Here is a 27,297-nt window from a genome sequence, read left to right as displayed (position 1 = left end):
TTTTGACATTTCCTTAGTAATACTATGGTGATGATTAACATAGTTTGTTGCTAAAGATTTACCTTTTCATTCACTATGTTGAGTGAGTGTTAATCTCAGGATTTTTACAAAGTAAGAGCGTATGTAAGAATATTTGAAGAATTATGTTTATTTACATATGTAAGAATACATACTGCTGGCTGTCCCCTATTCCTGGAACAGTCTCCCTTTGCCATTCCAACTGCTGACCTCCCTGGCTTCCTTTAAACTCCAGCAAAAGTCCTTCCTTTTATAGGAAGCCTTCCCTAAACTCCTCTTAATTCTAGTGTTTTTAATTGTTTTCCACTGTGCATGTGGCTTTTTTTGTTTGTTTATTTCCATGATGTCTCTCCCATTAGATTGTAAGCTCCTTAAGGGCAAGGACTATCTTTTGCCTCTTTTGTATCCCTAGTACTTAGCACACTGCCTGTCACATGGTGGGCACTTAAGAAATATTATTGTTTGCTTGTTTGGTTGATTGACATGTATATGATTTTTTTTTAGGATACATTTTTCTATTCTTTGGTTTATGATCCTTCATTGAAAACGCTTTTAGCAGACAAAGGTGAAATCAGAGTAGGACCTAGATATCAAGCAGATATACCAGACATGCTTGCAGAAGGTATGTTTTAAATTATTTTTTGTATAATTTTTAAAAACCCTTTATTTTGTATTGTATCCTAAAGGAGTCATGTAATGTCATTGGGGAGTAAAGATGCAAGTATTTGAGCAATGTACAAAAATTAGGGGCATTTGTAATTTTTAGTAATTTCACAGAGTGCCAAATTTTTATTATAAAATAAGTGGATTATATGATTTTGACACTATTGTTTGAGAGTTGAAGTATGTTGTGAATTTCTCCCTCTTTGGAAAGTCTTATTTTAAAAAATAAATAACTTAGACTTTAAATATTATATTATCATGAAGTTGTCTTGAAGCATGCTTATCCTTCAGTTTTTTTTTTTTTTGGTGAAGCAATTGGGGTTAAGTGACTTGCCCAGGGTCACACAGCTAGTAAGTGTTAAGTGTCTGAGGCCGGATTTGAACTCACGTCCTCCTGAATCCAGGGCCAGTGCTCTATCCACTGCACCACCTAGCTGCCCCCTATCCTTCGGTTTTTAAGACTTCTTTGTGCAGAACTGCAGGTAGGAATTTGGTAATATTTTAAAATGGGAGCATACAATGTGATATTGTAGTAATGTTCTTTAGTTATAATTATACTTATTCCATTATTAATACTGCCTACCCCTCCATATTTAAGACATGTGATAACCTCAAAATAGTTGGATTATACCATTTCCCAAGATTTGTTTTCACTTATTGAATCCTTTTGTTTTCTGTTCTTTGTCAGTTTTTCACCCTCTTCTTTCCACTGCGGGAATTTAAACAAGATATACAAAGTTTACTGCAATTGAAAACCCAAAATATTTGGGTGGAGCATTAGACTATTAGGTAAATAAATAATTGTTCTGAAAAGGGATTATATATACATAAGTGGTGTATTCTGAGCTTCCCAAATGATGAGAGGCTCAAAGAGTCAGGAGTATGGGTTATTTTGACTGTGTGCAAAACCAGTATATAATGCTGGAATATAAAGGAATCTAAGAGAAAATCTCTTTGTGATTAACAATTTCTTGGGGCAGCTAGGTAGCACAGTGGATAAAGCACCGGCCTGGATTCAGGAGTACCTGAGTTCAAATCTGACCTCAGACACTTGACACTTACTAGCTGTGTGACCCTGGGCAAGTCACTTAACCCCCATTGCCCCACCAAAAAACAAAACCAAAAAAACAATTTCTTAGAATTCCTAGCTTTTTCCTTCAAGTCTCAGCTCAAAAACTGCTTCTTAACAAGTGGTCCTGCAAAATTTGCCTCCAAGTACTAGTGCCTCCTCTTCAAAATTACCTTGTAGTCCCCCTGATAAATACCCTGTATATACATGTATGCATAAAATATATATAACATATATAATGCATGTGCACACACAGTTTTGAACACAAAGCAACGTATTTACATGCATGTGTATGTGTATGCATGTGTGCACAAAGGGCCTGTGCATACATGTATATACGAACACATATACATATACATGTGCATTATATAAATGTTGATATCAATATGAATTCAAAGTAAGGGCATTTCAGGCCTGTATCAGTTCATGTAGTGCATTTGGATAATCAGTTATTCAAAAAGAAGTTATTAAGCTAGGCACTGGATTATTCCCTAGACATAGAAAGAAAAAATAAAACTGTACCTGCCCACAATGATTTATATGAGGAATATATATAGGTAAGCATAGAGAATCTATATTTATACCTCTGTCTATCTGTATCTAAATATAGATATTTATAGATAATCTAGATATATCAATATCTAGGTATAGATAGCTAGGTATAGGTTATGGGTATAGATATATGTACATCTATCTGGAAGATATAAGCATATATATGTATGTATACACAGATGTGTAGATAGATCGATAGATAGAAAGAAAGAAAAATAGATAGATAGATCGATCGATCGATCAGGGCTTCTTAAACCTTTTCCACTCACCACCCCTTTCCACCTGAGAAATTTTCATATGACCCCAGGGATGTAGGTATGTAAAATAGGTCTACATAACCATTTACTGTTGCTAAGTTTTTTGCAACTCCCACAATTCAGTTACATGACCCCAGATGAACTGAGACTTGAAGGAAGATATATCTATATCTGCATAGATATAGATATATAGGTATGGGCATTGATACACATGAATTTGTAGATATATTGATCTAGATAGATTTTAATACAAGTATAGATAAATATTCTCAATGCTTATTTATATATGTTTGTTATCTTATATAAGATCCTTCAGGACAAGTGGGGCTGAAATGGTGTGTGTGGTGGTTATGTGAATGGAGAAAAGGAGATGCATACAAGAGTTGTGACAGGGTGCTTGGGTACCAAGAGAATGGTGGTCTCTTCAACAATAGCTGAAAAGTTGGGAAAGAGGGAGTTTCTGGGGAAAGGTAATGACTTCTATTTTGAACACATTGAGTTGAAATGCTTATTGCAGTCCAGTTTGAGATTTCCAACAAGCATTCAGTGATAAGGTACTAGGGATTATTGGAGGGACTAAGGCTAGATATATAGATCTAATAATTGAACCAAAGGAAGGTAATGAGATCAAGTGAAAAAATGATGAAGAAAATGAAAAGACCTTGATCAGAACTTTGAGGGATGTCTAAGGTTAGTGAGCATGACCCGGATGAATGAGCATTCAGGGAAAGGAACAGAACAAGCATTAAATGCATGACAGGAACTGTGCTAAGCATTTTACAAATATTTCATTTGCTTCTCACAATGGTCCTGGAGGTAGGTGCTAGTCCTCATTTTATAGTTGAGGAAACAGGCAAACAGAGGTTGAATGAATTACCCAGGTTTGCAAACTATCAAGTGTCTGAGGTTACATCCTGCTGTGCCACCTCACTTCTTCTAGGTAGGAGAACCAGTGGCAAGCATTGTCAAAAAATGTAGAGAGGAGAGAGAGTGAGTAACAATTTCCAATGCTATAGATAGACAACAAAATCTTTTCTTATTTATTTAAAGAATTTTATTTATTTATTTACTTATTCATTTATTTATTTATTTGTTTGTTTGTTTATTTTTTGGTGAGGCATTTGGGGTTAAGTGACTTGCCCAGGGTCACACAGCTAGTAAGTGTTACGTGTTTGAGGTCGGATTTGAACTCAGGTACTCCTGACTCCAAGGCCAGTGCTCTATCCACTGCGCCACCTAGCTGCCCCCAAGAATTTTATTTTTAAGAATTTTGAGTTCCAAATTTTTTCCCTGCAGTCTTTTTCCTACTCTTTGAGAAGACAGGCAATATGATAGTAATTATACATGTGAAATTATGTAAAACATTTCCATATTAGTTATATTCACCCCCCCCCCCAAAGCAAGAAAAACAAAGTTTTTTTAAAAAATTATGCTTCAATTTGTATTCAATTATCAATTTATCAATTATCTCTCTGGAGGAGGATAACATTTTTCATCATGAGTCCTTCAAAATTGTATAGGATCATTGTATTAAACAGAATAGCTAAATCTTCCACAGTTGATCATTGTTACAATATTGCTGTTATTGTGTACAATTAAACAATTTCCAATGCTACAGATATATCAAGAAGGATGAAATTAAAAATGGGTTATTGTATTTGACAATTAATAGATTGTTGGTAATACCAGTGTCTAGGACATATTGGAGTGGTGAGAGCCTTGAGGCAGGGAGACCCAGTTAGGTGACAATTACAATCATTTAGTGAGAAGTAATTGAAGGCCTGAAATAAGGTGGTAGCTTTGTGAGTAGAGGTAAAGGTTTGGAGGAAAGAGATGTTGTAAAGGTAGAAATAGCAAACTTAACAACTGATGTGAGTGTGAGTGTGTGTTATGTGTATGTGGTGGGGTGAGAGAGAGTAAGGAGATCATAATATTATACCAATATTATGAACTTGGATGACTGAAAGGATGTTGAATCCTTCCTTTTACAGAAATAAGAAATTTTGAAAGAGGTAGGAAATTTGGGGGAAATGCAGTGATTTTAGTTTTTGAATATGTTTGGTTTTGAGATGAATCCAGGGCACCCAGGTTTTTTTTTTTTTAATGAGAAATATCTTTATTTTTATTATATTTGTAAAAGTACTGAACACAGTGTCTGGCACATAATTGATCTTATATAAATGTTTATTCTTTTCCTCTTCCCTTCCCCCTTCATTCACCTGACTCTCTCATTGAAGGAGCTTTTGAGTAGTCTTTGAGCTTTTAGTCTTGTTTTGTTTTGTTTTTTTGAGGCTATTGGGGTTAAGTGACTTGTCAAGGGTCTGAGGCCGGATTTGAACTCAGGTTCTCCTGAATCCAGGTCCAGTGCTCTATCCACTGGGGCACCCAGTTTGAAATGCTGAGTAGACAACCAATGATGAGTATTTGAAGCATAAAGGATATACTAGAGCTGAATATCTGGGAGTCATCAATATAGAAATGATAAGCCCATGGTAACGAAATAAGGAAGAGAGAATGTTGAGAGAGAAAAGTAGGGGGCCTAGGACAGAGCCCTAGGGAACGCTAGTAATTGTGAGGTGTGATACTGATGTTGAACCAGGAAAGGAGACTGAGGAATAGTCAGACAGGAAGAATGACCAGCTGAGACCAGCATCATGAAAGTCCAGTTTGAAAAGAATATCCAGGGGGCAGCTAGGTGGTGCAGTGGATAGAGCACCGGCCCTGGATTCAGGAGGACCTGAGTTCAAATCCGGTCTCAGACACTTAACAATTACTAACTGTGTGTCCCTGGGCAAGTCACTTAACCCCAATTGCCTCACCAAAAAACAAACTAACAAACAAATAAACAAACAAAAGCAAGAAAACAAAACCAGGAGGAAAGAGTGGCCAGCAATATCAAATGCAGCAAATAGACCAGAAAAGATAAGGACTGAGAAAAGACCATCAGGCTTCTTTCTTTCTTTCTTTATGGGGGGGGGGGGGCGGGGCGCAATGAGGGTTAAGCGTCTTGCCTAGAGTCACACAGCAAGTAAGTGTCACGTGTCTGAGGCTGGATTTGAACTCAGGTCCTCCTGAATCCAGGGCCGGTGTTGCGTCACCTAGCTGTTCCCCCATCAGGTTTCATTATTAAGAAATCACCAGTAACTTTGGAATTAGATTAGAAGCTAGATCCAGAGGATTGAGAATTGAGTAAGAGGAGAGGAAGTAGAGTCACTTCTGTAGGAGATTTGGCTGATAAAAAAGGGAGGAGACAGATATAGGATCTGTGAAGGGTATTGTATTTGTTTTGGTTTTTGGAGATGAGGGAGATGAATATGTTTCAAGGTATTAGGGAAGGAAACTAGATAGGGAGAAGCTGAATATTAACCAGAGGAGGATTATTGAACTTGCAGTCTGCTAGATAAAAAAGGGAAGAATGGGATCAAGTGCACAAATAGAGATAATTGGTCTTGGTAAGAGAAAGGCTACTTTTTTGTCAGAGACCTATGGAAAAAAGGAGAGAGTGGGATATGATATAAAAAAGTCTTGAAATAAAAATAATGGGAGAAGAGAGAGTTAATGTTGAATGGTTTCAATTTTAAAAATAAATTAAGACACAAGGTCCTCTGGCAGCAGGGGTTGGACGCATTGGGGTAGGGGCTTGGGAGGAAGAGAAACTTTGGAATAGCTTCTTTGGGAGTATGAGATCAGGAATCCATTAGGTAGAAATAAAAGGACCACCTTGCTGTAGTGAGGGCATAGTTGTATCTTGATAGCATCAATTTATAATGTACCTAGTTAGCCTATTTGTGAGACCTCTTTCAGCTGCATTCAGCACCTAGTGAGTAGGAATTGATCAGGAACCAGTAGGAGTAGAGGAGGCAGATGGTAGAAGTAATTCAGGCTTGAGGTTTGTTAATAGATGAGAGATAATAGATTGAGATGGAGTTAAGGGGTCAAGAGTAGAAGACCATAGAATTGAAATGGTTAATTATTTGGTTGATGTCAGAAAGGGTACAAAATGAAGACTAAGTACAAATAATGGAGTTCTTGGGCATCTAGATTAGTCTAAAAAATCCAGGAGATGTGAGCCATTAAGAGAGGTGAAATGATAAGGACAGATAGGACAAAGTTAAGAATTTCTAATTAGGAAAGTGGAATCCTTATGGGTTATTGTGAGATCTAATGTGAGACTATCTGTATGGGTGGCTGAGGTGTAGTGAATTAATAGGTCATGGGATTTAACGAAACTGATAGTGTCATGGACCATCTCTGTGGGTATTAAAATCCTCTAGAAGAGCTGAAGTTGGTGAGGAAAGGAAGATTGTCAGCTAGAGAGAAAATAACCTGGGGTTTGGTATACCAAAGTCATCATAATTTGGATTGGGTGGAAATTTTTGATTGAGTGGAAAAAAGACTGTTGAGTGGTAGAGGAAAAGGGACAGTCTGGAAGTGACAGTGGGGAGCAAGAAGTATTCTGACACCTTTGGGGGAGGGGGAAAATGAGAGAAGATACAAACACTGGAAATGATAGCAGGAGAGACGTGGTTTTGTTTGGAGGGAGCTGGGTCTCAGTGAGGACTTCTTGATGGAATGAGAGGTCGGTTCAGAATGAAGTAGAATTTTTTTACTATAGAAAGGGAATTTCAGAAGGCACTATTGAAAGGGTGGGCAGGGTTGGAGTGGGGAAAGGAGAGGATGGGGTTCAGGAAGATGGAGAGGAGAGATGGCAGAGGGCTGGGGATAGTTTTTGTCTTAAGTGGTTGGTGATTGATTACTGTAGGGATAGGGAAAGAAATGTGAGCAGCCATAGGATTGATAGTGGATGGCAGATGAATAATGAAGCTCAAAGGCTCTAAGGGGTTTTGCAGAGGGCTCTGAGCCAAGCCTGTGCCTAGGTTTGGACTGGCCTGCCATCTGCTCTTGCCTAGTCCTCCTACTGCCTGGCTGGTGTGGGAGGGAAGGAAATGATGGTTCACCTCCTTTCAGTTCGAAAATTCTAAGTATTCTTTGAGGAGATGTAGTAAACAAGAAAAGAGAGTAAATGGGTAATAGATTTCATAGTGGGGTGGGGGTGAGGGAGATTATGTGCATAATTATTTTGAAAAAACATGAATGAATGAATTGAGCTGAGCTTTGAAGGATGGATAGAATTTGGGGAGGTCTCAAGACAGGACATTACAGCTGGTAAACAAGTGGAACCAAAACTAAAGGGAACAATTTAGTGAATAAATTTTTTAAAAGGGCGGGGCAGGGCAGTGAGGGCTAAGTGACTTGTCCCAGGTCACACAGTTAGTAAATGTCAAGTGTCTGAGGCAGGACTTGAACTCAGTTCCTCCTGAAGCCAGGGCCAGTTCTTTATCCACTGTGCCATCTAGCTTCCCCTAATTTAGTGAACAAATTAAAGATTTTTTTAAATTGCCCTTTGTCTTCTTGTTTCTTTCTCTTCCTCTTTCACCAAAGGCTGTATACCAGTGATCTTTCCCTCACTTATTTCAAGTTGGTACTGAATTTAGATGAATGCTGACCCATGGAATTAAGGGTTTTTTCCTCACAGTTTTAAGAAGTTAAAAATCTAAACTATCTGTAACATAAATGATGAATTCCTCGGGGCAGCTAGGTGGTGCAGTAGATAGAGCACCGGCCCTGGATTCAAGAGGACCTGAGTTCAAATCCGGCCTCAGACACTTAACATTTACTAGCTGTGTGACCCTGGGCAAGTCACTTAACCCCAATTGCCTCACAAAATAAAATAAAATAAAATAAAATAAATGATGAATTCCTGTGGTGAATTACTGATAACTTAGTACTTAGTGTAAGTGTGTGTGTGTATATATATATAAATATATCTATATTTACAGGGTAATACTTCAAACCTAACTCATGCAAATATTTCTTGATTTAAAGGTATATATTTTCATCTGAAATTTATAAGTCTTTGATGGAATTATTTTACAAAAAATATAGTTGATCTTCACTTTGATATTTTTGTCCCAAGTCAAGGGACTTATGAATCAACAAGCATTTTATTAAGTGCTTATTTGCCAGGCTCTGTGCTAAGCTCTGAAGATTACAAAGAAAAGGAAAAGCAAAAAAGAGTCCCTGCTCTCAAGAAATGTAAATTCTAGTGAAGGAGACATTTATATTGGTACCTATATGATAAATGCTAAGTATATGGAAAGTAGCCTTTGAGGAAAAGGCCAGAAAGACTTCATGCCAGGCTTAGTACTTGAACTGAATCTTAAAAGGAGGACAGAGATTCTAAGAGGCAGAAGTTAGGAGAAAGCATTCCAGACTTGATGGGCTTCCTGTGCAAAGATATAAAGATAGGACATGTATCCAGCTTTGTGCAGAATAGTGGGCAATGTGGATAGATTGCACAGTCTATGGAGAGAATAATATGAAAGGGACAGGTTGTGAACAGCTTTACATGATAGATAGTTTATATTTGATCCTCAAGATAATGGGGAGCTGTTGAAGTTTATTGAGTAGGAAGATGATATAGTCATACCTGTGCTTTAGAAAGATTGCTGGCATCCATGTGAAGGATGGATTGGAATAGAGAGTGAATTGAGTCAGGGGCTCCAACTTTGGAAGACTGTTGCAGTACAGAAGATAGGTCATATAACCTGGGCTAATATGGTGGCTGTGAGTGGCGCACAGGGAAAGCATGTGAGAGATGTTTCAGAGAAAGAAATAAGATTTGTCAACTTTTTGTAAAAGTGGGGTCAGCAAGACAAAGGAATTGAGGATGGCATTGAGACTGTGAGCCTGGGTGACTAGAAGGGTACTAGTGATCTTCACGTTGTAGGGAAGTTAGGAAGAACATTTGAGGACAAGATCATGAAAGAGAGTAGTGGTTTAGACATGTTGAATTTGAGATACCCAGTCTGAAATTTCTAACATGGACAACAGGTAATATGGAGTTGAGAGCTCAGGAAAGAGACGAGAGCTGGATAAAGAGATATGGGAATTATCAGCCTAAAGATAATTGAACCCATGGGAACTGATGAGATCACCAGTGAGATTGCATGCAGGGAACAGAGAAGAGGGTCTGAGAGATTTGGGGGACATCTATGCTTAGTGGTCTAATTTGGATGGTTCGAAACAGTCATTGTGAACTGTGGGGGTGGTGCATCAATTAGGAAGGATCAGAATGATTGCCTTGCTGTAGTGATGGTCCAATTGTGACTAGATAATGTAAATCTGTAGCAGACCAATCATCACAATTTCATAATTTCCTTCAGTTCATTTTTACTTCAGCACATAAATGAGAGGGAAAACATCAGATGGTCAGAATAATTCAGGGTTTAAGTTTGATAAGGAATGGTCAATGATAAATCAATGTGGCAAGGGATTCCAGATTAGGGAGAAGGTAGAATTGAATTGGTTCCCCAAGAAATTGTATTTACTTATCTATGAATATGTTGTATCCTCCCTATAGAATGGCAACTCACTGAACACAAGGACTCTCACTTTTGTATTTTTATCGACAGTGTCTGGTAATCTACCTAACAAATAATAGGTGCTTAATAAATACTATATTTATCTTCCTCTGCTCTCCTGTCACTATCATGAGTACTCGCAGCAGCACTCACTGCTTTTCCCTTGGCTTCAGATAAAAGTAGAGCAAGGAACATTTGTTTTAGGAGATTGTAGTAGCTTCAAGTAGAAAGAGTCTATGTTTTATATATATATATATATATATATATATATATATATATATATATATATATATATATATATATATATATATATATATATTATATATATATATAATGTAATTACATTTGTGTATCATATATGATGAATGTATTAATGAATTAAAACTGTGCTCAAGAATGTATTAGAACTATCTCTACATGTAACGGAAAAAATAAAATATCTCATAAAAAAAAGAATGTATTAAGAAGAATTAAATTATTATGATAGAAAAATTCAAAATTATAATGTAAAATTTAGTAATTTGGTGTTACTATTCTAGAAGATTTTTTTAAGATAGTATTGTATTTTTAATCTTCAAAGATAATGTCTCTCAAATAAATAATTCGACTTCTCCATACCCTTTACCTTTGTACAGGAGAAACAGATGGCAGAGAACAATCAAAGCTGGAGGTTAAAGTCTGGGACCCAAACAGCCCTCTTACTGATCGACAGATTGACCAATTTTTAGTTGTAGCACGGTAAGCTCCATCAAAGAATAACTTCTCTTTGAAAAACTACTCAAAGTGCTCTGTGTTTTTCAGAAACACAGGTAGCCAAAGTTGTTAAAATTTTCTTTCTTCTGTCTGTCTCTGTCTTTTTCACTTTCTCTTTCTCACTCCCTCCTCCCTCAGTAGAACAAGGAGGAAAGGATATTTCAGGTGGATAGAAAAGTGGTAAGTGACAATAGAGAGAAGTCAGTGCTACTTGATTCTTTGTTTGCTTCTGTTTTCTCTGTCAAAGAACATGACATTTAGAAATAATAGAACAAAAAAGACTGACAGGGAGTTGGTACCCAAGAATAAGTAAGGAGATAATTTAAAAAACATGAATTCAAATCACCTGGGTAAGATGAATTATATCCTGTTGTGGTAAAAAATATGAAAGTTTTTTAACAGTCGGTTAGGATAACTGAAAGACTCCAGTTTTTGAAGGACCACCCTTTTGGGGAGGAGACCAATGGCATGAGCTACGCACGCCAGTGTGCCTGCTGTGCATGTCAGACTGCCTGCTATGCACTCGACTTCTGGGGTGGAGAGAATGGAAGTGGAGCTTTTTCCTGCTTTGCTGGTCTCCTGACTGCGCTGCACAGACGGTCTCTCTCTCTCCAAAGGTGGCCTTCGGTTTTGGTGAGTTTTTTATAAGGAATATAGACTAAGCTTAGACTTAAGACGATTTGTATTGTGTTTCTACTTTCCTATCCTTCTAATCAACATCACCTTGTGACTACCATAACAATAAAAGGTCTATCTAGAAAACCAAAAGCTTCTTCCATTTACTAGTCTGGGAGATAAATTAAGGGAAAGGTTAAGTAGGGGAGATTTATGATCTAATATCCAATTTTAAATCTCACACTGTGAATGAATAAAGGCAAAGGTGGTACTGATGTTCAAAAAAGGGAAGTGAACAGATCCTGTAAACTCTAGAGCAGCAAGCTGGGCTTCACTTACTGAGACAGTTCTAGAATGGATTGTTGAAAGAAGTGGTTGATGAATGTTTAGTAAGGGAAGCAATGATTACAAAGGACTAGCATCGCTCTATCAAGAGCAAATGATGCTAGACTAACATTTCCTTTTTTGAAAGGGCTGCTAAACTAGTAAATAAGAAGAATGCTATATAGTTTACTTAGATTTTTAGCAAAGCATTTATAATCAAGTACCTCATGTTATTGTGGAGAAGATTGAGATATGTAGACCAGATTATAATATAATTAGATAGATTCAGAAATTTTGCAAAGGGCCAGACCAATGTGAGATTTAAAATTGGATATAAGAGCATTAAACTCTCCCTTTAACTTTTCCCTTCATATATCTCCCAGACCAGTAAGAAAAGAAGCCTCTGAGCTTTTAATCAGTGAGGGATTAGCCTTTATTGTTTAGACAACAAACAGGTGATACTGATTAGGGAAATAGGAAAGTAGAAATAAAAATGAATAGTCTTAGATCTAAGCTTAGTCTATATTCTTTTATAAAACTCACCGAATCCCAAAACTGCCTCCCAGACTGAGAACCAGAGCCAATCACCAAATCGTGCGCCGTCAGGCCAGAGTGAGTGAGACAGAGAGCCAACTTCCATTCCCACTCTCAGTTTTAAGTTGGTGTCCCGGAAGTATGGCGTGCTTGGCCACACTCTCCAGGCAGCAGCAAGTGCATGGCTGTTCATCACGGTCTCCTTCCCAAAAGGGCGGTCCTTCAAAAACCATATCAGTAGCATGTGTTCAACTCTCAAATGATTCAGTTAAAACTTCCGTTTTTTTTTTAACCACATTGCCCCCTTTGTTTCATTTGAAAAAAGAATGAGTTTGCTCAGTGAAACAGCCAAAAATAATATCCTATGCTAGCTAATAATATGTTAATATCAATATAGAAAAGGAGAGAGAAAAGTTTTGTCCAGAGGGGCAGTCCCTCATGAACGCGACGCTTTGATATTGGTCTTGCAGAGGGAGGGTCTCTGCAGAGAGTACACGTTACAGATGGTATATAATAACAGAAGGAGATAGTAAAAAAAAAAAAACCTAACAAAACAAAACTGTTCATATAAAGTCTCTGAGTTCTCTTGTCTTCTTGAAGTGGTAAGATGTCATCAGGAGGAAGCTGGATTCTGGTCTGGAAAAACTGGGCTCTGGACTCTGATCTAGAAAACTGGATTCTGGACTCTGGTCTGGAAAGCTGGATTCTCTTCTTTAATTGTTTGAATTGCTGGATTTTTACTAAACCGTAGCATAGCATTGTCAATGATCAAATTAATAAATTCCATTACATTCCCTCCTTTATATAATAGAGGGTTGAGGTAGTTATGCAATCCATAACACTTTTTACCACCATGTGTCTGGATCAGAGCCAAATTTAGTATGTGTTCATGACACCTAAAAAATGTTATGGAAAGATTATCATACCATATCTCATGGTTTTGAGACAGCCAGTGATTGTGCTAGGCCACAGGTGATTAGACTGAGTGAGACAAAAAGAAAACAAGTTCAGTTAAGTTAGGTTGTATTAGGAGGGAGAGAGGACGAAACTGGACTGTGTCTAGCAATTGTGCTCTACATAGTCGCCATCATAAGCAAACCATGGACTTATGTATACCTGTCTCTCCTTTTGTTGCACACATATTCTCTCCAGGGCCTTCATTAAAGTTCACAGTAAGTTAGTCTCTGAAATGATAAGTTTCCATACTTCCTAAATCTCATATTGATTTTACCAAAGACAGTATGATGGTAAAAATACATTCTATGCTGCATAACTAAGGATATACTAGTGATATATACAACAATTCCAAACCATAACCAGAGTATAATGACATATAAATGATAAATGAATATAAATAACTGATTATATTAGACATTATTACATAATCTTCTTTTAGCAAGTAAACCACATCATCTTATACATGAATTCTCTAGTATAACAGTAACAGATACTTAAAGTGGTGATCAGTTTATCAACAAGGAATAAGGCTTCAATCAGCAAGATTCAATATTCAATATGTTCATTGATCAAGCAATAGGGTTCAATAACCCTCTTTTTAAAGCAGAATCCTATAAAAGAGGAAAAAAAACTCATTAGAACTCATGGTTCTCTCAAAAAGAAAGAGAAAAGAAAGAAAAAAAAATAATTCTGGTAGCTTCTGAGGCCTATGTTCTCTTCCTAAGCCTTCCCTTGTTTCATTAGCATGACTGAGTTGCTGTCTGCTTTTCATAATCAAAGGGCGGACTGACATTTCCTATTTATACCCAGCTTCCTTTGCATCGTGTTTTTAGCGAATAAAATCAGTTAATTAAGAAGCATTAATTGTCTACTGTGTGCTAGGCCTTGTGTTAGAAATGGGATACAGTGACAAAAAAGAAACAGTTCCTGCTGTCACATAGTTTGAATGGAACGTGTCTTCATATGTATATACCCAAGAAGTACAGTTATCCCTTCCACATCACGACTTTCCCTGTCAAGGTTTCAGTATGTGGTGGGTCGGCATAAGAAATTACCGTATGGGCAGCTAGGTGGCACAGTGGATAGAGCACCAGCCCTGGATTCAGGAGGACCTGAGTTCAAATTCGGCCTCAGACATTTGACACTTATAAGCTGTGTCACCCTGGGCAAGTCACTTAACCCCAATTGCCTTACCAAAAAAAAAGAAAGAAAGAAAAAAGAAGTTACTGTAAATGGTAATTTGGGGGAGTTTTGTGGAAGCCACAAATGACAAATGAAGGGCAGCAGATGATACAGGAAAAGATTAGAAACTCAGAAATGCATAAAATATGCCTGTGACCAAATACTAAATCCAAATTTTACAATAAGGTACTATAAACACCACATAAGAGGGAAAGAAAAAATTCAGACTTATATGAAACAAAGGCAGGATCAAAACATTTTATGTAGATTTTCCAGATCTCGGGGGACTGCCATGCCCTTAACTCCTGCAATGTGGAAGGGAAACTATAGAAAATAATCATACGGCATTCTTGGAGGGAGGACACCAGTAGTTGAGGCAGCTAGGTGGTGTAGTAGATAGATTACTGGACCTAATGCCAGGAAGATCTGACCCTTTAATCTGGCCATGCACATTTACTAATTATGGAACCCTGGGCAAGTCACTTAACCTCTGTTTACCTCAGTTTGCTCATCCCTAAAATAGGGATAATAATAGCATGTACCTTATAGGGTTGCTGTAAGGATCAAATCAGATAATATTTGTGAAGTCCTTTGCCAATCATAAAGTATTATATAAATGCTGTGATGATCAGTTGTGAGCTCAGGAAAGGCTTTGTGTAGAATGGGTTGTTTGATCTGAGTCTTTGAGGAAGTAAAGCTTCTACAAGACTGACTGACTGAGGTAAAGAGGTACATTGCTGTAGGCATGGGAGATGATCAATACAAAGGTGGGGAGACAGGTGATGGAGTATAGTGTCTGAGCAACATCAGCAAGACCAGCTTGGCCAAACCACATAGTACATGAATAACAAGGATGTATTATGAAGTTGGAAAAATAGAGTGGGGTCAGGTTGTAAAGGGCTTTAAAAGCCAAACAAGAATTTATGCCGTATTTTTTGGAGCAGGAGGGAAGGACTCAAGTTTATTGAGTAGGGGTGTGACACGGCCAGACTTTTACTTGAAGAAAATCCGTTTTATCGCTGGAGGATGTATAGGAGTGGGGAGAGAACTGAAGAAAGGAAACCAAATAGGCCATTGCAATAGTCATGACAAGAGGTGATGAGAACCAGAGCAAAGGGGTAGGTTGTAAATAGGGAGATGATGAAGGCTATGAGGTACCTACACTGCTATGTAGGTAGAAACAGCATATGTCGACAATTGGGGAAAAATTTTTTTTTCAAGAAAAGACTTAGTTTGTGAAGCATCTTTAATGCATTCTGGTTTATTCTCCTTCATCTGTATTTTCAATGCATTTGGATTGAATTACACAATTTAATCTATTTTATTGTTCTCTCATTATTTGATTTATGTTTGTACTAGAGAAGCTCCCTCCCTCAATCCACCACCCAAAATGGTGGGTTTTTTTTTAATTGTTAGTTCCTCAAGGGCAGAAGTTTTCTGATTCTTTTCTTTCTTCTACCATGCCTAGTAATATTCTAGGCTATAAAATAAGTATCCAGCAAACACTTAATTGAGTTAGTCTGACATGACTAAAAAAAAATTTGTACTTCACAGTGGCTGGGTATTAGGGGCAACATGAAATGCGAGACTGTTTTATATTAAAGATTTATTAATGACATCCATCACCTACTAACAGTGTGCATCACACTCTTGAGGGGATAAATAAACTGCATTTTAGCTTTCTGTATCCTGTTCTGGCTTATTTGAGCAGGAGCTAGCAAGGGCTCTGAAAATTCTCTCTATGATTTTGATGATCATGAAGGAGTTGCTGGCCTAAAGTCTCATGATTCTTAATCTTCAGGAAGTTCCAGGCTCACATGAAGGTGACATCACCAGTTCAGGAGCTCTTAGAGGAGCTGGGAGAGCCACTAATGTAATCTAGCATCATAGTGCTCTAAATTGAAAAGTCTACAGAGACAGAATGCCTTTCTGGGAAGAGGCTATCTTTCATTTTCAAATGGGTATGCTCTAGTTTATCAAAGTTAACTTGTTACTTTGGGAAGTCTCTTTGTGAGACCTTGCCAGACCCTTGAGTTCCCAACCCTAGGAAGATCAGCTCTGTGAGAGCTACTTGGAAAGGGCAGTACTCCAGTATTCAGGGGAAATGCCAAGAACGGCTCAGAAACTGTCTTCTGGGAAACACTACTGGTGGATGCAAATGACTGGGAAGGTTGAATAGGCAGCTATAGGAAGCAGGTTTGAGCAACATTACTAAAGAAACCCCCACAATGACTTGGAACCTGGAGAGTTGATTGACTGGAAAAAATACCTTAGAAAAATCTGCAGAAACAAGGTAGAAGGCCCAGGTGCTGTTAACAATTAACACTCGTGTGTGTGTGTGTGTATATATATATATATATATGTATATGTATAGAGATATATAGATATAACCTATATCAGATTACCTGCTGTCTAGGGGAGGGGGGGAGGGAGGGGTGGGAGGGAGAAAAATCTGAAATTGTAAAGCATGTATAAAAAAAAGTTGAGAACTATCTTTACATGTAATGGAAAAAATAAAATACCTCATACATTTAAAAAAAATAAAATAAAACAATTAACACTCAGTTAAAGACACTGAGATGTTGATTTTTAGAGGTGCATGACTGAGTTTAAGTGGATCAAGCTGGACAATTTATAGGTAGTGATCTAAGATAGGCCCCTTTGACATAGAATTTCTAAGGGAAAATATTTCTCAGAAACAGACAAATTCATGAAGTTGACAGCTAAATTTATGACAAGGAATAAGAAGGCTGTGGTTTAAGATCTGTTACGGTTTCCTGTCCTTTTTTGTCCTGCTGATTATAGAGCTATGTTTTATTTTATTTATTTATTTATTTTTTAGTGAGGCAATTGGGGTTAAGTGACTTGCCCAGGGTCACACAGCTAGTAAGTGTTAAATGTCTGAGGCCGGATTTGAACTCAGGTACTCCTGACTCCAGGGCCGGTGCTTTATCCACTGCGCCATCTAGCTGCCCCTATAGAGCTATGTTAATTGCCCCTTGTTTATTACAGTGCCATGTTCAGTATGGAAAAGTACCTAGGTTGTTGGATTGAGAACACACTTAGAAGTTTAAATTCATGTCCTCTATATTAGATCCTTGTAAGATTGTTAATTATTTTTCAGTCTGACTGACAGCACCTTGGGTCCCTCTAAGAGTCTGTTCTTGGGGGTCTGCATTCCCCACCTCTGAGTGTGGATAATTTTGCAAATAGTTACTGTTGTTTAAAATAATCGCTCTAGAAGCTGTAAGAGTGATGGTTGAATTTTGGATTATTCCAATCCTCCAAACTTAAGTAATTTTCTTTTTAATTTATTTTTTATTCCATGTGAAATTGAATATGATCTATACAAATAGTGGAATTGCAGTTTTGTGAATCTTGAGATGTCCCAGTGATTTAGGGGAAAGAAATTATCTTTGACCAAAGGGAGAATCTAAAAAACCCAACCCATTTATTTATTTATTTTGCATTGGATTCCCCCCATATTGTGTGGGAAAAGCAATTTTTAACGTTCATTTTAAAAAATATTAAATTCCAGATTCTCTCCCTCCCCCTTCACAAAGAATTGTTGAATGGATTTGGAGGAGAACATAAATGACTCTATTTTGTCCTACATTTGTTGTCATTTTTCTTTTTTTTGGATGATACCTCTTTGATGCCTTTTTTGACAATACTGAATATATTCAGCACCTCCTTTACCCTTTATTGATAACTTTTACAAAAGAAAACACATAGAATCCTACTTAGTTCCAGAAATGTTGCATTCTCTTTATCCTATCTAATAAAGAATGCAGTAAGTACTTAACAACAAGAAATTGACTGACTGATTGATTAAAAAAAAAAAGATTCTGTTTTCTTTGGTCTCTTATAAATGACTGCTAAAGGACAAAATCTTTCTTTTGTTTCAATTTAAGTATCTTGTGTCTTGTTTTAAGAAGTACCTTTTCTACATATATAGACACACATATAGATATAAATATATATGCATATATGCATATGGTGTATCACACTCTTGAGTGAATAAATAAAATGCAATATACTTTTCAAAGAAAAAAAGATTCATTAACTTTACTTATATGCAAAACAGAGCACTAGATACTGGAGATAAAAAGACAAAATGAAAAACAGTCCCAACTTTAAAGGATTTTATATTCTGAGAGGATACTATATATACATGTAGAAAAATATATTTGAAGTGGGAAAATGGTACCAAGAAAAGAGGAGGACTAAACCCCAACCAACATTTCGGCCAACATTGTCTTTATTTTAAAAGGATTAGCCATAAATATATTTAAGAGAGATGGGTCTGATGTGATTTATCCAGTAAGGATCACACGCTATATGGCTTTTTAATAAAGTGTTCCCGTGCTAGATGGAAGGATCATCCACATAATGTGTTCAAGGATGTTATCAGGCCTAGAGTAAGAGGGTTCCTGGAGAAGGCCTTCCCTTCTCCAAAACACCAGAGAAATGTGGGGACATCATTACTGAGTTTTAAGTGAATTTATTCTGGAGCAGAATAAATATATATAGCAACTTCCGCTCTCCAAAGACATTTCCAAAGTTTCTAGACCATGTCCAGCAGTTGTGGGCCACCAGGGTGGGTGGGACCACTGAGGGTTTTCATATTGCCGAATGTTTCCAGAGAATGCATTATAATCTTTCAAATTTTTGTATTAGGCTTCAGTGATTTTTTTTACCATATAAATATTTTATTTTATTATTTTCTAGTTACATTTAGAGATAGTTTTCTACATTTGTTTTTATAAGATTTCTAGTTTCAAATTTTTCTCTCTTCCTCCCCTCCCCAAGATAGCAAGTAATCTGATATAGGTTATATATGTACAATCTCAGTGATTTTTCAAACAGTAGAATCATAGGTGATGGAATAGAACAAAGGTATTTCAAGGAATTTGACCTTCTTTAAATGGTGCCAGTATAGCTAGCCAGGGATAATGCAAGTTTTCTTTCATATTGAGCTTAGACCCCACATACACATGCCTTCCTTTCAATGGAAATCATTAGACTAACAAGGGGACTGCTGTTTTTTAGGCATTTTGACTCTTATTGTTAGTTTATGTCTATTTTGGGTGCAATCCTAATTTTAAGATCATCTTTGCTTGTTCTCATTGCAGTTACTGATATGTATTTTATTCTGCCTTTGTCCTCACTTGTCTCATTTTTGCTTCCCAAAATAATTACATCTTTTCTTGTTGTCTCATATTGAGTGCTAGTAACTTACCTTCAGAATTGCCTTGCTGGTGTCCAAAAGCCAAGAGAAAGGGAAATAATGGGAGTCTTGGCTTGGGCAAACATTGGGGCATTCATAGGCTGAGTTCCATTATTCTTTAGTTCCACTTCTTGAACCACCTTCTGGGATGAGCAGGATTTAGCATTAACTCTGTGAATCCCTCAACCCTCAACTCAGTTTGAACAAACAGACTCTATCCTCTCAGAGGGGTCAAATCCTTTAGAATTTATTGCAGCCCTAGTTGTAATCCCTTTTTATAAAAGGGTTGTTGCTTCTGAGACAGGAGCACCATAATTTTTTGTATAAATTTGTGCAATTAAAAAAAACCAATTCATTATCACTGCTGCTTTCTGTATGGGACCCTACTGGAATTAAAATTTAAAAAAATTTTTTAAACAACTTTGTCTCTTCCCTGGAAATGAGTCTGGTGCTCAGGGCCATAGATTTAATTGTAAGGTTGCTGCTGCAGATACAAGGCCAAAGCATATAAACTTATTAATTAATGTACAGTATCTCGGGATTGAAGACCGATGTTAAACCACAAGGGGAGGAAATAGCATTATCAGCCTTTCTATATGTTACCAACAGAATATATTAGGAAAGGATAAAAAAAATTTGATTCAAAACACAGAGTATATAAAACCACTAGACATCCATTTATCAAGATATAGATGGGAATTACATTAATACATCTGTATTTTTTACAAAGTAGACTTAAATAATTAAATATGAATTGCTAATGGTTGTTTTATGCCACCATAATAAATATAACAATATAACTTGATAATTTACTCATTCATTGCCAATACTAATCAAATTATTAATGTTTCCTTTATAGAACCAGATAGAATATTAACTAAATTTATCTGGAGGAATAATCTCAAGGAATAGTATGAAAAAGAAAAAAGCCCTAACAATACCAGATCTTGAAACATATTATGAAGCAATATTAATCAAACTGATTTGGTATTGCTGAAACATAGACAAATTTATCAGTAGAACAGATTTGGTAAAGACCCAGAAACATTAGAATGTAGTATCATAGTGCTTGATTAAACTCAAGAATTTTGATTACATGGGTAAGGACTCACTATTTTAGGAAAAAAACCTGTTAAAAGGTCGTATTATAAGACAAGTAGAGAAACAGAGAGGAGATCCCTCTCAAAATTATGGACAAAGGAAGATTTCTTGACCCAATTCAAAGAGATTATATCACAGGAGAAAATGCATAATTTTGATTACATAAAATTGAAAGGTTTTATTGGTTAAAAAAATTCAGCAAATTTCTCTGATAAAGACTTAATATCCAAAATGTATAGGCAATTAATACAAACATGTCAGAATAAGAGCAATTCCTCAATAGATAAATGATGAGTGGATATAAACAAGCAGTTATCAACAACCATGTGGGAAAAGGATTGAAATTGCTATAAATTAAAAGCAGGAAAATTAAAAGGACCCTGAGATCCCAAATCACACTTAACAGATTGTTGAAAATGATAGTCAGTGGTTCTGTTGGGGGAAGGAATACTAATACACTGTTGGTGGAGCAGTGAATTGGTTCAGCCATTTTGGAAAGCAGTTTAGAACTCTCCTTAAGTCACTAGGAACACCTACGTGGATAGTGTGCCAGGCATGGAGTCAGAAGACTCCTCTTCGTGAGTTCAAATCTGGCCTTGGACACTTACTAGCTGTGTGACTCTGGACAAGTCATTTAACCCTATTAACCTTAGGTTCCTCATCTGTAAAATGAGCTGGAGAATAAAATGATAAATCACTCTAATGTCTTTGCCCAAGAAAAGTCCAAATGGGGTCATGAAGAGTTAGATATGCCTGAAAAATGGCTGAATGGCAACAAGTCATTAGATTATGCAGGCACTTTCGGTCAGTGATACCACTATGAGACATATATTTCCAAAGAAATTGGACATAAACAGAAAGTACTCCTATGTATATAAAAGTATTTATAGCAGTAATTTTTTTTGTTATTCCAAAGAAATACAAAGTGGGGGCGGGGGGGGTATTGTTCTTTTAGAAATTACTGAACAAATTATGGTACATGAGTTTAATGGAATATTACTGCATCAATAAAATAATGGGGGGGGGGAAGGAATGGATTCAGAGAAACCTGGGAAGACTTATGCAAATTGATGTAGAATGCAATGATCAAATCCAGAAGTGTTTTATACAACAATCACAATACTATCAGATGAAACAGCTTTGAATTTTGATCATTGTAATTACTATAATCACAACTCCAGAAAAATAATGATAAAACATTCTTCATGTGATGATGGCCTATAGATCCAGAATGAGAAATAGATTTTTAGACACAATTTATACAAGATGAATTTGTTTTTGTTTGAATATACCTACTTGTTACAAGAACAGGTTTTGCCAAAAGTAGGAGAAAAGAAAAAGATGCCAGTGAAATATTTTAAAAATATATTGAAGAGAACAGAAAGAATCTCCCAAGGTGAAACAGATAAATAAGGGTAGTATTAGTACTACTTGTGTTGAATTTAATAGACTTTTTTTTTTTTGGTGAGGCAATTGGGGTTAAGTGACTTGCTCAGGGTCACACAGCTAGTAGGTGTTAAGTGTCTGAGGCCAGATTTGAACTCGGGTCCTCCTGAATCCAAGGCCGGTGCTCTATCTACTGCGCCACCTAGCTGCCCCTTAAATTTAATATACTTAAAAAAAACAAAACAACAAGCTGTATGTAAGTAATGCAGATTCATGTTTTCATTTTCTGTTCTTTATATAAGGAAATGTTCATTTCTTAGTGTTTGTCAAGTTAAAATTAAAAAGTTACTTTATAAAAACCATCTAGACATATAAGTAAATGTTAAGAAAGGGCAACAAAAGGGAGACCAATTTAGCTGGAACAGATAGGTAAAGGCCAGTAATGTGGAAATCTAGAAAAGTAAATTGGAGCCAGATGATGAAAAACATTATATGCCAAATAGTGGAGTTTATATTTATCGTAGGAGGCTATTAACATGTTTAGAGCTGGGTAATAACATGTTTATACCTATGCTCTAGGAATATCAATTAGACTTTGTATGACTGGATGAAGAAGATGTCCTGGAGTTTGGCTTAACAAGAGTAGCCTGTTGGATAGAGAGTGAGTTGAAGGAGTAAAAAGAAGTGAAGATGATTCTGAGATGGCAAACCTAAAAGGATGAGGTTGCCCATGATAAAAATAGGAATACACTATGACTAAGTTGAATTTATTCTAGAAATTGAGGTTCGTTCAATAGTATGACAACTATACACACACACACACACACACACACACACACACACACACACACTTTTTTTTTTTGGTGGGGCAATGGGGATTAAGTGACTTGCCCAGGGTCACACAGCTAGTAAGTGTCAAGTGTCTGAGCCCGGATTTGAACTTGGGTCCTCCTGAATCCATGGCCTGTGCTTTATCCACTGTGCCATCTGCCATCTAGCTGCTCCCATATAACATATTTTTAAAAGAGCAACAGGAACGTGATTGTCCCAATAAATGTAGAAAAAAGGTTTTGAGAAGATAGTATACCCATGCCTATTTCAATACACACACACACACACACACACACACACAGCGAAACATAGGAATAAGTGGCCTTTTCCTTAATATGATTAGTATCTAATTGTATATCTTTTCTAGGGATTGTCAAAACAGAGAAAGAAAACTATAGACTAATTTCCCTAATGAAAATTGATGTAGAGGTGTTTTTTTTGTTTTGTTTTGTTTTTTAGTGAGGCAATTGGGGTTAAGTGACTTGCCCAGGGTCACACAGCTAGTAAGTGTTAAGTGTCTGAGGCCAGATTTGAACTCAGGCACTCCTGACTCTAGGGCCAGTGCTCTATCCACTGCACCATCTAGCTGCCCTGATGTGGAGATTTTAAGTAAAATATTAGCAAGCTGAGGGATAATGATCATTGTTTTCATATCTTGAGTTTGAGATACCTATGGAGACTTTCACTTCTCCCATCTCAGACCCCCTTGTCCAGTTCTGATCAGGGTTGGAAATCCTCATTGGATGCTTACTTTCCCTTATCCTCATCTGGGCAGGAATTAACCCTAGAATTCTACTCCACTATTGCCCTTGGACTCACTACCCTTTTTCCCATTGGTTGTTGGTCAGGACTCCCTTGCTTAGATGAGTCGCTGTCTCTGGTCCTAGAAAGATGCTGGACCAAACAGGCCTGTCTCTGTGCCTTCTAGGCATTGTCATCTGTTCTGTTGTACCCTCAGGACTCCTGGGCTTGTCACTGCATCCTGAGGGTGGTTGGGTCTGTTCATCTGTCCTCTTGAAGAACCTTGCTATATATGTTGTCCCCCCCCCCCCCTCCCAGTTTTAATGTAAACTCCTTGAGAGGACATTTTCTCTAGCTTTTCTGGTTGCATCCACAGCCCTTGATTTAATTCTTGGTGCATAGGAATTACTTAGTAAGTGCTTTTCTATTCTATTCCATTTCATTCAGTTGGAGATGTCCACCCTTGTGGGACTGGGAATAAGGAGAATGATACGGACTAAATATGTAGATCTGGGACTCATCTTCATTGAGATAATAATTTAATCCATTTGACTTGATGAGATGATTAATATTAAATGCAAAGTGAGAAAAGAAAAGGGGCCCAGACAAAACCTTGGTGTATATAGCAAACATAGATATTGGGAGCCTTTTATTTTTCTGTTTATAGTATATTTCATGTACTGGGCCAACATTCTTTCCATATAAACAAATTTCCATACTTAGAATGGAAGTAAATATTGGGTTCAATATGTGAAGTTTTGGTCTAATCTAAAAATAAAATTCTTTTCTCCTGGCTCTATAACCTGCTTCCCTCTTTCTTTCCAGTATTTTTTACAGTTTCTACCCCACTATATAGCTTACATTCCAGTGACACTGGTCTGGTTGCTGTTCTTTGAACACAAAGTATTCCTTTTCCCAACTTTGGACATTTTCACTGGCTGTCTCCCATGCCTGGGATATGCTCTCTCCTCATCTCCACTTCTTGGCTTCCCTGTCTTTCTTTTTTATTTTTTTGGGTGAGGCAATTGGGGTTAAGTGACTTGCCTAGGGTCACACAGCTAGTGTTAAGTGTCTGAGGCCGAATTTGAACTCAGGTCCTCCTGAATCCAGGGCCGGTGCTCTATCCACTGTGCCACCTAGCTGCCCCTCCCCTGTCTTTCTTCAAGTTTCAGCTAAAATTTTAATCTCTAAAGGAAGCCTTTCCTGGTCCCCTTTAGTTCCAGTGCCCTTCTCTTGCTGGTTATTTCAGATTTATCCTGTATGTTTACATGTTGTCTCTCCCATTCAATTGGATGCTTCTTGGGAAGAAGAACTGTCTTTTCCCTTTATTTGTGGCTCCAGTGCTTAGCATAGTGCCTGGCACATTGTAGGTGTTTAATAAATGCCTACTACTATGCATAGAGCTTAGTTTACTTCATGGAGTTGTTTTTCCCCCAACTAAAAGAGGAGATTTATGATACAAGTGCTGCATGTAGCTATAAAGAAAACAGGCAGTCTTTGGCACATAACTGAATGGATTATTTTTAAGTTATATAGACCTTGAAATAAAAGATAGGATTTACTATGTTGGAGAATTCAAATGGTAGGAACAGTCCTATATTAGATAGTAGATAGAAGAGTTCTAGAACCAGTGGGCGAGATGGTATAGTCTTAGGGAGCTCACCTCCAAGGGCATTAGCCACATGTGGAAATCTATATCTCTGCTCCTTTGGTCTCTGGCTAGCACAGTCAGACTGCTTGGAACCGTGCTGCCTCCTTTTCCTCTTGTACTTCAACCTATGTATTAACTTCTACCTGACACTCCGACGGCAGACAGCACTCATGTTAGGAGCATGCAATAGAGTTTTCATAAGGTACCTTCTTTACTGCCTTTCCTGTGTTCTCCCTTCTTCCTTGTTACTCCATCCCTCCTACAACCAAGCATTTTTATTGATTTAAACATAATGATTAGTACCTGAGATTGGCCTATCAATAGAAAGGAAAAGTTTTGCCTTGGTAAATTTGTCAAATGTAACATGATTTTTAAAGTGTCTTTATTTTGTCATGTCCTTATACTTTAATTATCTATTGAAGAATGTTGTAGCATTAAAAAGGAGAGAAAAGAAACAAAACTAAAATCTCTATTTCTCTTTCTCTATGTCTCTCTTCCTCTCTCCCTCCCTCTCTCTTTCTCTATCTATCTAATTTTATTTTATTTTTGTCTGTTTGCTTGCCTAGTGCGGTTGGAACATTTGCTCGAGCCCTGGATTGCAGTAGTTCAGTCAGACAGCCAAGTTTACACATGAGTGCAGCTGCTGCTTCTCGAGACATCACTCTGGTAAGCTGCCTTTTGGTAACTGTTCCAGTTGTTCCTTTCTTATTTCATTCTTTCCTTCTCTTATATAAGTGTTTGCCAGATGAAACACCACTGACATGGACAGACTATATTGAAAAAGTTACCCAGTTGTCTTTGTTCATTGAATGTGTATTATGCTTTCTTTGGGTCCATCAGCCAATTATTTTCTGATATGATTTCTTTCCACTTTTTCTAATTGTTGCAAAAATAAAACATTCGTTATTCAAATGCAAATATACATTATCATAGCTTATTAAAAATTAATTAAATATGGTTCTAGTTTAAATTAGTTAATTCAGTCATACTTGTTTATAAGAAAACAAAAAATGTATATACTTTGTCATTAATGGTCATACTGATGTTGAAAGATTGCTTTTCTAGCCACTTTTGGAAAAAAATGTAGAGAAATGTAGCAGTTTTGAACACTTCCAATATTTACCTAGACCAAATGAGGAAGTACTCCCAATTAAGCAAATGTTCTTGAATTATAGAAGTATGGTCTTACTTTTGTAATACATAAAAACAATCACATTACTGATATGTTTGTATCAGTATTCCCAATTGTAATGATACAAAGGTAACTATGAATGATGCCATTTTGTACCTCTAGTGAAATGACCCTGCAAACTAAATGCACCTTGACCCCAGTTATTGGGGGAAAAATACATGTACATGAGATAAGATATTGTATGACCAAAAGGAAACTTTAAAAAAAATGCTTTCCTTTTTTGTGGATAAAAATATTAATAATAGCTACTTAAAATTGATAAATAGCTATAATAATAATGATAGTTGCGTCATTGTGTTCTTTAATACCTATAATTATGTCAGGTGCTTTGCACTGTAAGGCACCCCAACCAGTATTACCTTCTGGGTCAGATTATTATTCTGTAAATACTCACTTCTTAATACTTTTTAGAGAAATCTTTACATGTGCAATTGCTTTTAAAGATCCATGGCTTTCTAAGATTCTTGACACTCCATAGCTTTCATATTTTTTTCTGTCTTCAAGGCAGCTTTGCTTCTTAGCACATATTGGGGCCATTTACCAAGAATTTCCATGAAATTAGTTCAAATTATCTGTGGGTTTAACCCAGGGATCTGGACCTTCTTCTCTGCTGTCTTTATACTCTCACTCAATGACCTCATCTTTATCTGGATGACCAGCCCTAGTCTCCTTTGAGCTTCTGTCTCCTAATCATTAACTACGTGCAACCGAGGAGTCATCCTAGATGCCTCCCTATCTCTCACCCCATTCCCCCATATCCAGACTGTTGCCAGGGCCTATCAGTTTCACCCGTGCAGTGCCCCTTTCTTTCCTCTGA

General features: G+C 37.0%; 1 protein-coding gene across 4 annotated transcripts in view; it reads left to right on the top strand.

Annotated features, from left to right (window-relative positions):
- MTA3 (metastasis associated 1 family member 3) overlaps positions 1-27,297 on the top strand; it is a 223,845-nt gene that overhangs the window by 121,089 nt on the left and 75,459 nt on the right. For all 4 annotated transcript variants that reach the window (XM_043987809.1, XM_043987807.1, XM_043987806.1 and 1 more), the window contains exons 6-8: positions 523-640; positions 10,619-10,721; positions 25,855-25,954. In XM_043987809.1, the coding sequence (XP_043843744.1) occupies positions 523-640; positions 10,619-10,721; positions 25,855-25,954 (321 nt within the window). The remainder of the gene's footprint in view (positions 1-522; positions 641-10,618; positions 10,722-25,854; positions 25,955-27,297) is intronic.

Source organism: Dromiciops gliroides, chromosome 2 (assembly GCF_019393635.1).
Source record: "Dromiciops gliroides isolate mDroGli1 chromosome 2, mDroGli1.pri, whole genome shotgun sequence".
NCBI lineage: Eukaryota > Metazoa > Chordata > Mammalia > Microbiotheria > Microbiotheriidae > Dromiciops > Dromiciops gliroides.
The sequence above is the reverse complement of the archived record's forward strand: the minus strand, read 5'-3'. Positions and strand labels throughout refer to the sequence as shown.